The sequence below is a fragment of the Pseudoliparis swirei genome, chromosome 6 (genome assembly GCF_029220125.1).
Source record: "Pseudoliparis swirei isolate HS2019 ecotype Mariana Trench chromosome 6, NWPU_hadal_v1, whole genome shotgun sequence".
NCBI classification, from domain to species: domain Eukaryota; kingdom Metazoa; phylum Chordata; class Actinopteri; order Perciformes; family Liparidae; genus Pseudoliparis; species Pseudoliparis swirei.
Genome location: NC_079393.1, coordinates 9,394,542 through 9,410,023, shown reverse-complemented (window position 1 = coordinate 9,410,023; position 15,482 = coordinate 9,394,542). Strand labels below are relative to the sequence as shown.

Below are 15,482 nucleotides of genomic sequence, written 5' to 3'. Positions count from 1 at the left end.
ACCAAACTCAGTCACCGCCAGTCACTGCATGATCAGGGACTGGGATGCCAGAACTGAATGTTGACACTTTATTTGAAATGTGTGTCTGATCGATCCAGTAAAGAGAGCCAGGCCTGCACACTCAGCCTGCTACACTCATTTATCAACCCACTTCAATATTTACCTGTGACTTCACAGACAGTGGCCTCGTTCCCTATAGACTGTGCTATTGATTTAATCGACGGCTGGACTTTTTTGTAATAGATTTAATTGGTTCGAAGGGAGTACTTTAAAAGGGTTAATAGGCGGGGCAGATGTTTCGAGGTTTAACAAGCAGCTACAGTTATTCCAGTTAACACGGCTTTATTCTCTTGATAATTCAGGCAATGAATTAAGAAACCACACGTACTCTCATAAGGCTCCATTGTTAAAAACATTTCAACACGACTCCTATTATACCTCCAACTTTGGGAAATAAAAATGTAGATGTGCATCAATGATTCATGTTAAGCATAAATAATGTTTTCCACTTTGTGGTGATTGGGTCCTGTGTCTCAGTGAATAACCTGCTGTCCAGTCAAGCACAAGTTACCTGCATATGTAGTGTGTGTGTGTGTGTGTATGGGTCAGCTGCCTTATCATTTTAGTGTGTTGAGAGTCAGGGCCGAGATATTTTTCAGGCCAGACAGGCGTTCGGTGAGTCGAGGCCAGCATACAACTCACAGCCTGCATCAGAGATGTACAGGAGCTCAAGCAGCTAAAAACCGCCCATACTGTGCTTACTCACCCCACTTAAAGTCTTTATGTTGTGCATCGCATTCTGGGCCTCCAGTGCAGCTTTTCTTGTATAAAAAGTAACAAAACAGCATCCTGATGGGAAAGAAACGGAGACAAAAAACAGCATGAAAATCGCAGCACATATAGACTACAGTTAATGTAATCCCACGACTGCTGCAGAGCAGGAAGCTAAACGGATGAGCGTGTTCTCTGTATATCACATGTTAGAAACATGCGACAGGATATTCTTAGCGCCTAAGATGGTGCAAACAGCTCAAGTGGAAGCTCGCAGCGAGAATACTGTCGTAATGAGATAGCTGAAGGCTGTTTTGTGACATGACCGTAGAGATGACCACAGGGTGAGATAGCTGTCAGGAGGCGCTGATGCGCAGTCCGCAGGTCAACACATCCTGTGCATGCCAGGGCACAGGACCAACCCATCACTGCCACATTACATAAGACTCCAAATCTCATACAAACATACATACAGGAGGCATGAAGAACAGCACAAAGAGACAAGAAGGGAGCAGGAGTGAGCGTGAGGAACAGGAATGATGGGAGGAGAGGAGGTGGGGGAGGGGGTTGAAGAAAAGAAGAGCGGGGGAGGAAAAAAAAGGCCTCTCATCCTTCCGTCCCAGCAGACCGCCAGTGGCGTTCCAGCCTGTCAGTTTTCACTGGGCTGGGGAAGTGGAGCACTGCAGTGTCTCTGACCTACATAGTGTGTATTATGGCGTTACTGGAGCTCCCCGGCCGTGGGGAGGGCTGTTGAACTCCAATATGCATCGAGCTGCTCTCTTCTCTCTCTCTCTCAAGCGGCTGAGCTCTCCCTTTATCTGCTGTTTAGCCCTGCCTCCAATTTACTGGAGCTAAATAAACCATCCAGTGAGGCGTGAGTTATCAGATGATTTTTTCATGACCTGCAGTAGACGCAACATAAAAACCACGCCAATCTGATGGCTCTTCAATAGATCTGTGGCAAAGTAAACAACCAAAATGGAAGTGGGATTACAGCCATTTCTGTGAACAAAAGCCAGATTGATGATAGGAAGGGGGTGAAGACACAAGCCAGATATTTTCATGCCATCGTGCTTTGATAAAACTAGCCTCACTTCTCCCAGTAGGAGTCGGGCTACTGGGAGAGGAGAATGGCAGTGAAATAGATGGGTGTGCCACAGCAACATATTCACCTCACACAGAGCCAAAGGCCGCTGTGATCAGGCTAGATTATCTATTAGAATACATTAACATCGCATTAACATGTCAATAGGCCATCACAGCTGACACTCCACATAACAGGGAAGGCCTCTGCAAAAAAAAAAAAAAAAAAAAAAGGGTGGGGGGTGGCGCTTTGAACTCTTCAGCCTCCCAATGAACTGCACTGTTTGTTGGTCGTATTTCTAGATACGCACAGAATAATAAGCATCCTGGAGCTTTTCTGGTATAGCTTTGAACACACTCAGGAATATTTGGTCACATTAGATGAATGCATATCTTTGTAAAAAGATCATGTGAACCAAGTGCTGTCCTGGTCACATGGTGTGTTCCATGAGTGCATCGACACAATAAAGGCCATTTTAAAATAAAGAGGCACAGTAAAGTCCTGGGAACTTGATAAAGATCTAAATTTAGTTTCCCTTTAGCAAATTCCATAAAGATTAAACAAATCACACTGCTAGTCAATGAAAAGGCCTTCGATTTATTTGCACAGACAACACAGTCATTATGTTATAATTTAGTGCTGCACGACTGATGTTTGAATTAATGCGGCTTAAAAAAGGGGAGTTTAAGCTCAAGAAAAGCTTACTTGTGCATCTAGAAGTAACAGCATTGACGTCAGTATGCCTTTCACTTGTAAAAGAAGGGTTGAGGCAAACTAGAGGGATAGACTGCGTTAATTGGGTAATATCAGCGATTCACTTGGCTGAAGAGCCAGGCAACTCTCAGCCTGCATCCACCAACGACTTTACAGACTCAATCAGTGGAACAGCAGCTTATACGTGTTGAATAATGCCAATACGAGCGACGGTTGGCAAGTATCCTTTAATGCCAAACCACCGGGAGAGCATAGACCAGCTTGGTGTGTCAGGACGATGATACAACTGGTAGCACAAAACAGGGTCCAATCCCATTAAAACCTGAGTGGATTAGCACCTTTCGCCATATTGAGTCAATCAACCATCGAGGGAATTTAAATTTGGTTGATGTTGTAAGCCAAGGACTTTAGGGAAACTGTTGCTTACTTTATTCACCTGCAGTTAGTAACAGGAGACTGAGCACTTGGAGTGGCACTTTGCAGCTTTCTGCAGACAGCAGGCTTCCACTTCACCGTCTTCTCTAATTGGAACCTAAACTGAATCGCTCAACTCGAGCACCATTTCTAAAAGGTGAGCGCATCGATAGAGCTCTTAATGGAAAATTGCTGTTGAGCAACACTTCTTCAAACAATGCTGCTTTTAAGCCAGCACGGCAAAGTAAAGAGAAAAAATGTTTCCTATCATGCAGGGTTATGAAAAAAAGGTTCCTTTTTAATCCTGAAACAAAAGACTATTGCTCCTATATGCAAGCAGTCGCATAGCTACATTACATGTGCAGACAAGCAACGTGCACTGCCTAAGGGGATTGTGCTGAAATGTGATGGTAGATGACGTGGCAATAACAGGGTATTGTGTAAAGAGTTTGACCACTAGAAACCACGCAAAACAGGTGGAGGACAACGGCGGCCGGATAAAAGTTTAACCATTCTGTCAAATGAAACCAAAATATATTCATATAACATCATGTTTTCCCCTGAATGAGTGTGAGGCAGGACACTTTATAACGGATCATGAATTGTAAATCAGATTATTTCGTATAAATTGTTAAAGCTAAGGCAGGCAATTTATTTAAGAAGATTTATTTTATATTTGTGGAAATTAGACCTCCAAAAGCAATCAATAAATCAAATGGTGGACCAACAAAATAAAATATCAAGTATCTGTGGCAGGACTGTAATGAGCCTGTCCCATCATTTAATGCATGAGATGATGAATGGCAAACCTGGCTGTCTACTTATACGCACTCTCTCGCATTAATTTTGACAGTTATGAGTACCAACAAAAGACATGTTTGTCATTTACAATCATGATAATGATAATAGGTGTTTTCTGACAAATGAGACGCGATAACTAGATTGTCTCTAAAGCTAATCTCCATCCCTATTATGTTATATACAACTATTATATCATAGACAACTATTATGTTATATACAACTCAGCAGTTGTTTACTATATGCTGTAATTGTTTCTTTGATTGTGTCCGATCTAAAAATGGTACCGTCATTGTTGCATTATATAATTGTGTATGGTACATTTAAATTTAAAAAAAATTAAATTAAATATACACTTTTATTAATCCCCAAGGGGAAATTAGTTCTCTGCATTTAACCCATCCTTAGTTATTAAGGAGCAGTGGGCTGCGGTGAAGCGCCCGGGAAGCAACTGGGGGTTCAGTGCCTTGCTCAAGGACACTTCGACTTGCAGCTAATGGGGAGAGCGGGGATCGAAGCCACGACCTTGCGGTTGAAGGACGGCCCTCTTACCCCACTGAGCTAAAGCCGCCCCCGAAATTACCATGATAACTAGATGATACATCTGAAGAGGTAATTGGACAGGGTTTGCAATTATAACCCTAACCCTGTTCTCCCCGACCTTTAGAAGTTAGGAAGTGCACATTCATGCATTTTGAAACGAGGGCTTTAGAATGAGGCCGGAGGAGCTTGGAATTTTTGGGTTGGAGACTTTCAAAATGTAGTTTACTCTTGCTGGTTACTACAGAGTTGCCATATCTGGTTTTAATCCACCCAATTAATTAGCTAATCGCTCACCACTATATTTTCAAAGACCTCTGTGCCGTAGTCGAACCGATAATGACTGAAATAATATTTTTCCGTACCTTTGCTCTGAGGAGGATTTTGGGTGCGATCACGTAGGATGTTGATCTGGTGCACAGCTCCGTAGGGCTCAAAAAGCTCTTTAAGTTCTGTTTCTGACCAGGCCCGCGGGATCTGGCCCACAAACATCTTGATGGAGTCTGGGTCCGGCTGGTCCAATTGCTCCATCGACCCATTCATCTTGCTGCCGTTGCCGTTGCTAAGAGAGAGAAAAAGAATCCATTATTAATACACCCGCATCGGTAAAAATTGTTTAACTGTATTGTTGCCGCCACAGAAAACCTACAGCTCACAATTTTGTTAAGATTCACATAATAATTGTCTCCTGAAATAGCTAAATCAAATGCATTGTTTTTGTTGAGAGGTAGGATGATATCCACCCAATTCAGATTTTGGCATAACACGTTAAATGCCTTTTTAAGAGACAAATACTTCCAAATAGCTGATGCAACTTTTCTCAGCAAAACCTTTGTTTGCATATTGGCTGGTTCTGAAAATGATTGGGCTTCGTCACGGTGGAGGACTGCATGTGTGAAAGCAACCAAACATCAGGCTAAATTGTGATTCATTAAACTAATCGTAATGTGCTTTGATAGTGTTTATACATTTCACATTTACTACCAAGGAGTCAGATGGTTTATAGAGCTTTAAATTATTATAATTGTAACAATTTAACACATGTACACCAAAGTCGACGCATAAACAATATATTGTTTCCAATAATGGATGGCGCAACAACACCGAATTGCCGAGTCAACAACATATCACTTAACAATCTTGGAGTAGTAGAGCTATGGCTGAGTTGAGTGAAGTACTGGATTGTGCCCTTTTCCTTTGGAGGCAAGCTTTAGGGACAAAGAATCGATAACCACCAGTCTCTACGAGCTCAACACCTAGGTGTCACTCCCAAACAAACTCAACGGCACAAACATTTCCTGACAGGTGAAGAGGCACTGGGACCAGAAATGAGGCCAGAGCTACAGCCATCCATTTGTGTCGAGGCGGAGAAATCACGTTAAGCACAAAGCATCACTTCCAATGCACAATGGAGGACCACAGAGGGTCAAGAAGGGCCACAAGTACACCACAAGAAGTGTAGACTGTGGCACAAAAGATGTGTGGCACACACACACACAAAATTATTTCAACAACATTGTGAAAAGTGAGACTGTCAAAGAGATACACTAATGTAAAAGCAATATCACACACACACACAGACCTTTGGACGCGAGCCATCCATCTCTTACAAATTGAGCCCAGTCTTTCCGCAGAAACACCAAACTCCTTGAGGGACCGAAATGACATGCTGACGAATCACACGTCAGCTCTTGTTCTTCTGATATCCAACTCCACGCCTCAGCAGGAATGTTTTTTTTCTTCCGGAGGCTGTCGATGCATTCATATAAACAGTAGAAATTAACGCTCCGGTAAAACAAAAGCCTCTCCGCCAAAAAAGGGGTGAATGCACCCCTCCCACCAGCTCCGACCGCTAAAAGAAACCAGCAACGCAGAGCTCTAAACCTCCAAGAATCGCTGGTTAGCAGACGGAGATTTTGCAGTACATCTCCGCCTCAGGCTCTTTGGCGATGGTACAGAGAGTAACCTACAGCTTCTTCGCCACAGCAGGGGAACAATCACATATTGTTCGCCCATGCCGGAGAACACTATTCACCGTTGCTCCACAGCACAATGGGCCGAGTCAGAGAGATCCTTTGCAACATGTCGAAGGCTACAGCGCTGGTGGGTGACACCATTTATCCATGTTTTGCCAGTAGCATTCTGACGCCATTTTGCAGAGGAACCCTTCAATGAGATCGTGCTGTAGAGACGGCGAACCGCACTCGAAAAACTGGAATTGTGTCGTTGCTTTCAAAAACACGAAGGCTCAAAATCAACTCCCTTTGACAGAGTCTCCTTAACATTCATCAGGCGCACATGCCCCCTGCAGCTGTGCATTGTCTTTTCAGCTTAAGAAACTGCTGAAGGGAAAAGAAACAACTCAGAGCAGACTGAAGTAAAATACTTTTTTTTAAAGGAAACAATATATAGCAACAACTATAGAAAATCTTTATTTTTATTTTTTTGCGTTATCATTTACGAATAGTTCGTCATTTTGGAAAATACCCTTCTCTTTCTTGCAGGTTAGATGAGAAAATGTTTACCCAATCATATTTGTAGGCAACTATAAAGCCAACACAATCAGCCAGTAAGCTTTGCACAGACTGGAAAGGGGGAGGGGGGGAGGGGGGGGGGCAAAGCTAGCCTAGCTCTGTCCAAAGGTTAAAAAAATCAGCAACTCTTAAGCTCGGAGAAATAGTCTGGCTCCTCGTCTAACCAAAGAAACCAAATAACCGAACCATTACATAAAAAAGGGATAGCGATTAACTGGGCCTAGCTCTGCTAGCGTAGCTCCCAGAAGGTAACAGCTGTTTTCAAGGATCAGTATCTTCAAGTAGCATATCAGTTTCAAGTGACACATGCTGACATTAGGTAGTATCCATCAGTGGATGAGTGGCATACCATTAAAGCTGCTTAATGCTATGTCAATACAGCAGTGGCAGTATGCAAACACAAAGCTGCTACGGTGCGCCTTAACACTGTCAACAGTTTGCACAGAAGTTCTTTCTTTAGCAGAAACTAGTTTCTGATAACTGTTGACAGTGATGTCAGAGTAACCAGGATGTCTCGCATTGGTGAGCGACACCAGAAATATCGAGACTCGCATTGAATCTCGTGGTGGAAATGTATCAGTGTTATTTTCTCAACGCGTGAGGAAATGTGTCCAATGAGAAGGCACCGATATTATACCGGTTGAAGAATTATAGTCCAGTGGCAGCTTTGGAGGCTCGTATCTAATTTAGGTTAGCAAGTCTTGTCCAAGTTGTACAAAAGTGCAGTACTTGAGTCGCCTAAATGTCTTAATAGTTTGAGTTTCTCAGAGCTAGGCTCTTTGTGTTGCTCTCCATGATACATCAACCTTTAAAACATACGTCATGTTATGACCATGCCCCACCAGTCTCACAAATCCAGTGGGAAAAACTGCCTATAGTCGAGTTTGTGTTATGCAAATTATTTGACTGCTAGGGAAATCAGAAGCAAAGACTGCCCTCTGTCTTATTATTGTAACGTAAGCCTCGTCTTCAATCGCCATTACTTCAGATTAAATATAATATAAAAGCAGACAGATATAGAATAAATATAGGCACATCAATACAAATTCAAAAATACGAGTTGATTCAATTACTGCCCAACTCTGCTCCCTTCTCCACACAGTGCTCCCAGACAGGAGTAATGAAGTCTTATGCCCTGCGATATGGCAGCTCGTCGAGCTTTCAGAGACCTCGTAGCAGCTGACGAGTCATTCAGAGCCAGAGCCACGACATGCTTACTGCTGCACCACCCATAAAAACAGGTGATTTATTTGGCCCATGTGTCTGTCCCGTTGGTGAGCTCTGACCGCGCAAGTATGCCAGCGACACCTTTCCCGTGCCCATAATAGAAAGTCAGCCAATTTGCCTGGTAATGAATAATATTCTGAAAGCTCAGCATTGTTTGTCCCTAAACCATCAGGGGTCCCATCAGGGATCCCAGCAGCAACACATTTCATAGGATTGCATTATGGCACCACTGCTGATGGACGGAAATATAATTGTGGCCATTTATCAATATCATTTGAAACGCAATATATAAATCCCAATTTTGCTTTTATTAAAATATTGTGTCAACAAGATTGGTTGGGACAGTGTTTTAATTTGCAGAGTATCTTCCCATTTTCAGTAATAGACCAACACTTCTTTGCCATAGGCTGTTTTGGTCACCAGCAGTACACTGCCAACATGCTCTATTGGGAAATATAAAAAGAAAAGTCAGAGATCACACCGACACACTAATGCATCTGAGAAAAGAGGAAAAGCCATTGCCTGACAGTTGTTTGCTAGTATTACCCCCCACCCCCCGAAAAAAAACAAGTTGCTTCTTCTTTGAGGAAACCAGTGGCTTTTTAAGCTGATTCAACAAGACAGAATGTCTCTAATGGCATTACAATATCTTTGACAGCCGTCAAGCAAAACACGAAGGCTCTCTCTTCTGCCTTCATCTATTTAATCCACAGCTACATAAAGAGGTAGGATATCATTTGAAAGGTTGAATATGGTTTCACAAACTTGGAGTGAAAACATCCTCCCGACACTCTTGGAGTTTTAAAATGGTCACAGAAAACAGCAGCAGGATTTACATAATGTTTGCCGTGGACCCCTGAAGAAGCAGACAAACCGTAGCTCAGGTTTGAAAGACGAAATAATGACAGGATAGATGACGCTTGAGGCCAGAAAGCAGTAGAGAAGGATGTTATTGGATTTCCATACTAAGTGGTTGACCCTAATCATCACATTGTGGTTCTAATGGAAAAATTTCCTCCTAGCATCAAGTCCAATGCAGCTCAATGTGGCCTGATTTCACTGTTGCATTTCCCCTGATGAAGACAGACATGTTCAATCAGCCTCTGAACGGCCGCATGTTACCAGACGGCCAGCATCTGATGACAAGGCCCGCCCCATTAGCTCCATGATCACACCAAGCGTCCCCGACGGTTATGGATGACATCGCTAACGCATGGCTTGTGTGAACGAAAACGGCTTCAGACTCCTGACCAGATCAACTTTGCTCACACCTGTTGGTATCAGGTGTAGATTAAATGTAAATATTCAGGTAGAGGCTCAATGGAAGCAGGAGCCTTAACATGCATCTAAAATGAAGACAAACAGCCAACTACAAGCAGCTATTGCACTTGATTACTTTGAGGGTGCAAACTGCCTCGACTCAACTAAATATGTTTGCTTCCAGTTCATGCTTACAAATACTGCACAAATTATTTTATGTTGACATCGGACATTGTGGGAAAGTAAGCAGTAGAGTACAGCGAATGCTACAAGTCGTGTTTTGTTTGGTGGTATTTTGTAGGTCAATTTATAATAAATAAAAATCACTCAGAATTTGGATACACAAAATGGTGGTCATTTAGAGTTAATGGAAGCCGATTGCAGACAGAAAAAACATCAGTTCTTGTTGTCACATCAAACCAATCCATTACTGCTCAAAAACACCTTTTAATTTAATATGGAATGCAGACACTGATGTCTGGGCCATGAGCATGCTGACCTGATCGGTACATAATCTTGAAAATATTAGGTTAATTGTTTCTAATTTTAGAATAATAACCTCAAACAGAGAAATAGCTTATTCTGCTTATTTGACATGCCTCTAGGTTAGACTTTATTAATAACTAAACGGCCACGCTATCATGACATGATGGGTGCATCTGGTATTATGTAACCATGTCCTACAATATCTGTTGTTTGCAAAGCTTCCAGAAGAATTTGCTCAACATCCAATGACAACACCACACATGGGGTACGTGATTATGAGCGTTCCATGGATGTGCGTGATGCTCCAGGACAGCCAGTCATGAAACTATTGCAGCACAAAACTAGAAGCAGAGGAACAGGTGATAGACTGGATCACAGCCCGCCTTTCCTTGGCCTTTAACATCTGGCTCCATGGCATCTGGCCCCATCGCAGCTGCAGTGAGCAGAACAGCTGGCCAGAGGAGCTCACCCCACACCATGTGCCAGGATCCTACACTTCGTACAGATCAACAGCTCCCTGACCACAACAAAAGGGATCACTGTGACGCTTAGTTTAGCGACACGGCAAACAGTGGCTGCCAAAGGATCACACTTAAGCCCTCGTAGTCACTCTTCCTGTCAACATTCAGGGGGGGGGTAAATAAATCAAATACATCTGAAACCAGATCTAAATCACCAACTCACTATCTGGTGAGATAGCCTACAAAGAATAACCTGTGTGAGATCATAAAAAAATAAAATCATCCATTTTATGAAAATATTAAATTCCCCATGCTTGGGATTATCATTGGAAAGTAGGGGTGATTAATAAATTGCCCAATCGATCGGCTAACAGTTACAAAACAGTGAAATGCATCCATCACAATTTCCTTCAGTGTATATCTTCATAGTGCATGTTTTTGTCCAACAACATTCACAAACGGAGCCTACAAAATACCATCCCATGTCATCAAAAAAAAGCAGAAGTTAGACTGTCGGCCATTGTTACAGTTGAACGCAGTTTACGATATCACCTTGCTGAGTTTCGTCTAAACCACACAGATACAAGTTGATGAAAAAACTACTGAAACACAAGAAATAGTTTTTTTTTCTTCGTGTTTAATCATAATATATATTTACGCGCAAACCCATGAATGCAAAAAGGATCAGGCCTACTTCACTGCACAAAAAGAACAAAGTGAACACGGCTGAAAGTGAACGCTAATAAAATTTAAAACCGCGTTGCATCCGCCGTGTGGTTTTAGAAATGTTCGTCAAATTGGATTAACGTTAGCTGGCGTTGTGTCGAGAGGACGGCGGTGTACGATGCCCCTTCGTGCTTCGTGGACGGATCCTATCTCCTTGTACATGCCCCGTCACAAGATGCACAGTAATGGACTCAATAATGTAGCAAACCACGTGTTTTCACCCGTTAAGTAAGCACTCCACCTACAACATGGACGGGTGCGGCTAACGACGGTAGCTCGCTCGATAGCTAGCCGAGACAGGGAGGGACCGTGTGCTGCCTACAAACAAGCTCGACTTCTGCGGTTAAACTAAAATACAACATAATGGCGGCAGCAAAAACGCATAAATAGCGTAACGTCAACTCGACGATGTGACTCTACCCAACGACCCGTTAATAAGTGCACATTTTTTAACACGTACCGTTTTGATCGACCACGTCCAACGTAAACTTGGCCAACTAGGAAAACTAACAAAGACCGCGGCGCTTTTGTTTGAACAAGTAAAGTCAAAAATACGTACGATCGCCACTGTTGCTCCAAAAAGCTAACACATAACGCAGTTTATTACGGAAACCGTGAAATGTGTGGTCTCCGGAAGCACATGTCGCCCGACTATCTCGGCGCGCCTGGTGTCCAGCAGCGAGCTAGCGAACTGCGTTTACTTCGGTTAACAAGCTGTTAGCGCCCCAAAAACGTCGCGTGCGGCCGTTATTAGTCGTATTAAATGTAGTTAATCAACTTATGTTGCGGTTGCCTCCATTATTATCGTATTCAGACGAGCTACTTCAACTCCAGGTCTGCGCACCGTCACTGCTCGTGTGGTTAGCAGCGTTAGCTTCGCTAAGCTAACGGCTAGCTACAACTGCTCGCGCTGAACTGCTGGTTTTCGCCACAAAAACACACACGCACACGTAAATGTGGGTCGCTGACGCGGAGAAAACCCGGAACACACCGCTAATCGATACTTCGATTACTTACATTGTGTCGCTCGAAGTCATTAACCGACTTTCGGTCAGAGGGTGGTAATCCAGGTTGAACGCCGAAGTCATGCTCATAATAACGTCCGTCTAACAATGAGAAGACCGCTCACTCCGCAAGAGGATCAACTCCTGCGAGACGGCAACAAGACGAAGCTGAACAGGTGCAGGGAGGGGGCGTCTTCTTCAAAACGGCACGAGAGCGAGGGGGGAGAGAGCGAGAAGGAACCGGTATCCGCCTTATTCCTGCCTGCTAATTTCTCCGTCGTCCGCGACTGAAACAAAAATTCAGACGAGCCGCTGTCACGCTGCACAGCGAGCTGCAGCAAATCAGAGGCGTGGCCTTTTCAACAAAAGTCTGAAACCATGCTGCTGCTCGGCGAGCCTCACGGAGCCTCGAACCCGATGTAAAATTACTGTAATGCCCCTATAGAGGCACGTGAGAGGTCAGTGACCTGTTTGTAGTTCATGATGTGTTATCTGCTGTGCACACCATTGTTATTGACTGTTATTCTGCAGCCTTTTCAGAGAGAAATGCTCCATTACGAGACTCAGCCCCGGTCATTCTTTATTGGTAATATAAGGATTCCGATTGCAGAGCCATTTTGCATGTTTTAATATTTTAAAAAACAGGTGATTCTCATCAAGATGGATCATGTTGTTCCTTTTACCACATTTTCTTAGGAGTCTATATTAGGTGCCCGTTTATTTTTTATTTCCAGCTTGTTTATTGTCTTCCTTTTGCATATCGGTCCATACATCTTTTCCGGTCCAAAGTGAGATGGTTAAAGTGCAGTTTTTCCTCGCTGTCTTTCGGCCATGCTTTTCTTCAGGGTCGTAGGTCATTTTCCCCTTTTGTGCTGGGCTGTTCTTTCCCTGGGGGGAGGGGAAGCTTATCTTCTTTTGTTGTTTTGGACTTGCAGGGCGAGGCCTCAACACTTGGGTAGGGGGGGGGGGGGCATTGTCAAGTACTGTTTGCCATAGCAGAGAGGCAGGGGGGGCCTTGCCTAATTATCAAACCTTTCAGTATCGCTCCAGCAGCTGCACAATCCAAACATATTATTCATAGCCAGTGTTAAATAACACCCCCACCTTTTATGAAATCCAATTTAATCCTTGTATCCATAGCAATTTCAAGGCAACTTGAAACAAGTGCAGAGCTTGCTCTATAAAACAGTGCCTAGAAGAGGTTTGTTTGCATAATGTGATATGTGACCTATTTTGCCATACATGCAGACGAGCCCACTATGTAACATGCATTACTGATAAGGTGTTGCTATAAAAAGATGGTCTAAACCTCTGTGGAGAATCGGATTTCATTCAAATGGAGGAACAATATAATAATGCAATCCTATCTGCAGCATATTTGTCTTTGACTCAATTAGCTCTCGGGGGATCTTATTGAATGGGTTTGTTTTAAAAGGGGGAAGGATTTTTGTAAAGAGCAGTTCCTGTTTCTCGCATTGGTACATAATATATACAGTACAGTTTTCAATACAGTTCATTATGCCATCGCACCAGTTTATGTTCGTCTCTTTTCTAAGAAATGTTTTTTGGACTGGATTATAGAGGATGATGCATAGCTGCCAGTAACTTCTAATTCTAGCTTTGTTTTCTTAATCTGATATTATTACTACTATAATCCCATCCTAATCCTCCACACGTATACATGCTTTTGTTGTTTACATCAAATGTTTTCCCCTCATGCAGTGGACCCTAGGTCCCACTTACCCCTCATCATCATCATCCAGCATTTAAATGTTCACCCCTCTGTGAAAAACTGCACAGTGTTAAAAAAATGAAAATAGGCCAGCCTTAAAACCCCAATGGGTCACATCGTGGGGTTTTTCAACGCGTCACCTCAAACTTGTAGGCACACTTATTCTCAGCTCTGCCTTCCGTGAAATCATTTGCAGAATGGCGACCAAGTAAAGGGCTCTCAAAATGGAGAGTAGAGAACATAATCTTATTCCTCCTAGAGGAAATCAACTGGGTTAAGATGAACTGAGCACACGTGATAACGCTGCCTCTGGAGGATCAAATTCAACTGGATTATTGAGCGTTCCTCAATGGATGTATATGTTCCTTCATGTTCTTTTAAAGATAATTGATATATTTTATTGTTTTGGACTGAAGGAGCACCAGAAGGCCTGAGTTGGTTCAGTAGACATCTCGTCACACCGGTTTGTCTTTTTCATATCAGAGACAAACACCTGCATCACATTCATCTCTCTTTCTTTATTCACAATTCATGTATGTACCTGAGCCCTTGTGGAACTTCGAAAAAGAGGAGAAAGGTAATAACACGTGCTACATGGTATTGATTTTTCTTTTCAGATACAATTGAAAACTAATCCCACTTCCATCTGATGTAATCATGTTTTTGTCTGCAAGACGGAATTGACATGAATGACCAAATTCATTAGATTCAAATACGTGGTTCGTTGGATCCTACATTTTTATTTATTTATTTTAAATCCCCCCCTCCCCAGTCCCACAGTCACAGCATGGGAGAACGCCTCAACAATACAGCCTATGACAATATTCAGCCCAGACAAAGAAGCAGTCCAAATACGGGCTGCTCCACAAAAGCTAGCCCAGATTTGAATGAGGGGCCGACCCCGACGTACCTCATAGGCAGCTCCTCATTCCTGACAGAGATCCCGGTCGCAGAGGGGGGACAGCGCATGCTGTTGGCATACAAACTCTGCACCAGGGCCAGCTCAGAAGAGTGTTCCAACATCGGTGCTCTGGAAAAATCCGCCCGGTGTAATGGACACTTTCTTCTCTTTCCCTCTTTCCTCTATGTGTTTCTCTCCCTTTTCTCTGTCTCCCGCCAACTCTTTTTCCTCGGTTTTAGTGCAGCAGAGCGGCGCCCACCCCCTTCGCTGACTGGCGTGGCTGAAATAATCCTCTCTGACAGCTCATCGTGCACTAATGCATTGTGCTGCCTGCAGCAGCCCAGTTTGCAGGCTGTAACGCTGTCGCCACAGTGTAGCACTCGTGCACTAATTGACACCCATATTCGGAAAAGTTGGGCAAATTGGACACGGATGATTTATTACCACTGTCAGATTGGGGGGGAATTGGAGAAAACATCGACACCGTTGCTTCAAGATCTCATCCACAAGTCCTGATTTGGTGTCACACGTCTGCGTATGAACGCTCCACATGAAGGCCGAGGCAGGCATACTTCTGTAAATGGCTTCGTAGTATCCTACAAACTGTGCCATTATATGTATTAATTTTTTTTTTTTACATTAAACATTCTGCTCACATGTACAGGTGGTACATAACGGAGGTAAATATAGCAACCATTCTCTTGGCAGCTCCTGCGGAGGTATACATGTTCCTGTCCCCCCTGGGGGCTGGCTGATGATACACCAGTGGGAGATGAGTGGAAAGCTGACAACCTCATGTCATTATTATTCTACGGTGGATATGTGGATAA

At 43.3% G+C, this 15,482-nt stretch overlaps 1 protein-coding gene across 8 annotated transcripts in view; it reads right to left on the bottom strand.

Moving 5' to 3' along the window:
• LOC130195909 (CUGBP Elav-like family member 2) overlaps positions 1-14,908 on the bottom strand; it is a 29,396-nt gene extending 14,488 nt beyond the window's left edge. For 5 of the 8 annotated variants that reach the window (XR_008832133.1, XM_056417692.1, XM_056417693.1 and 2 more), the window contains exons 1-3: positions 14,662-14,908; positions 4,687-4,883; positions 767-849 (exon numbers count right to left, since the gene is read on the bottom strand). Coding sequence is in view for 7 of the 8 variants with exons in the window: in XM_056417692.1 (XP_056273667.1) it covers positions 767-849; positions 4,687-4,883; positions 14,662-14,774 (393 nt within the window). In the remaining variant the exon portion in view is untranslated. Of the gene's footprint in view, positions 1-766; positions 850-4,686; positions 4,884-12,032; positions 12,342-14,661 lie in introns of those variants that run through there. The other 3 variants (XM_056417694.1, XM_056417698.1, XM_056417699.1) reach the window with 2 other exon arrangements.
• Between the last annotated feature and the right edge of the window lie 574 nt (positions 14,909-15,482).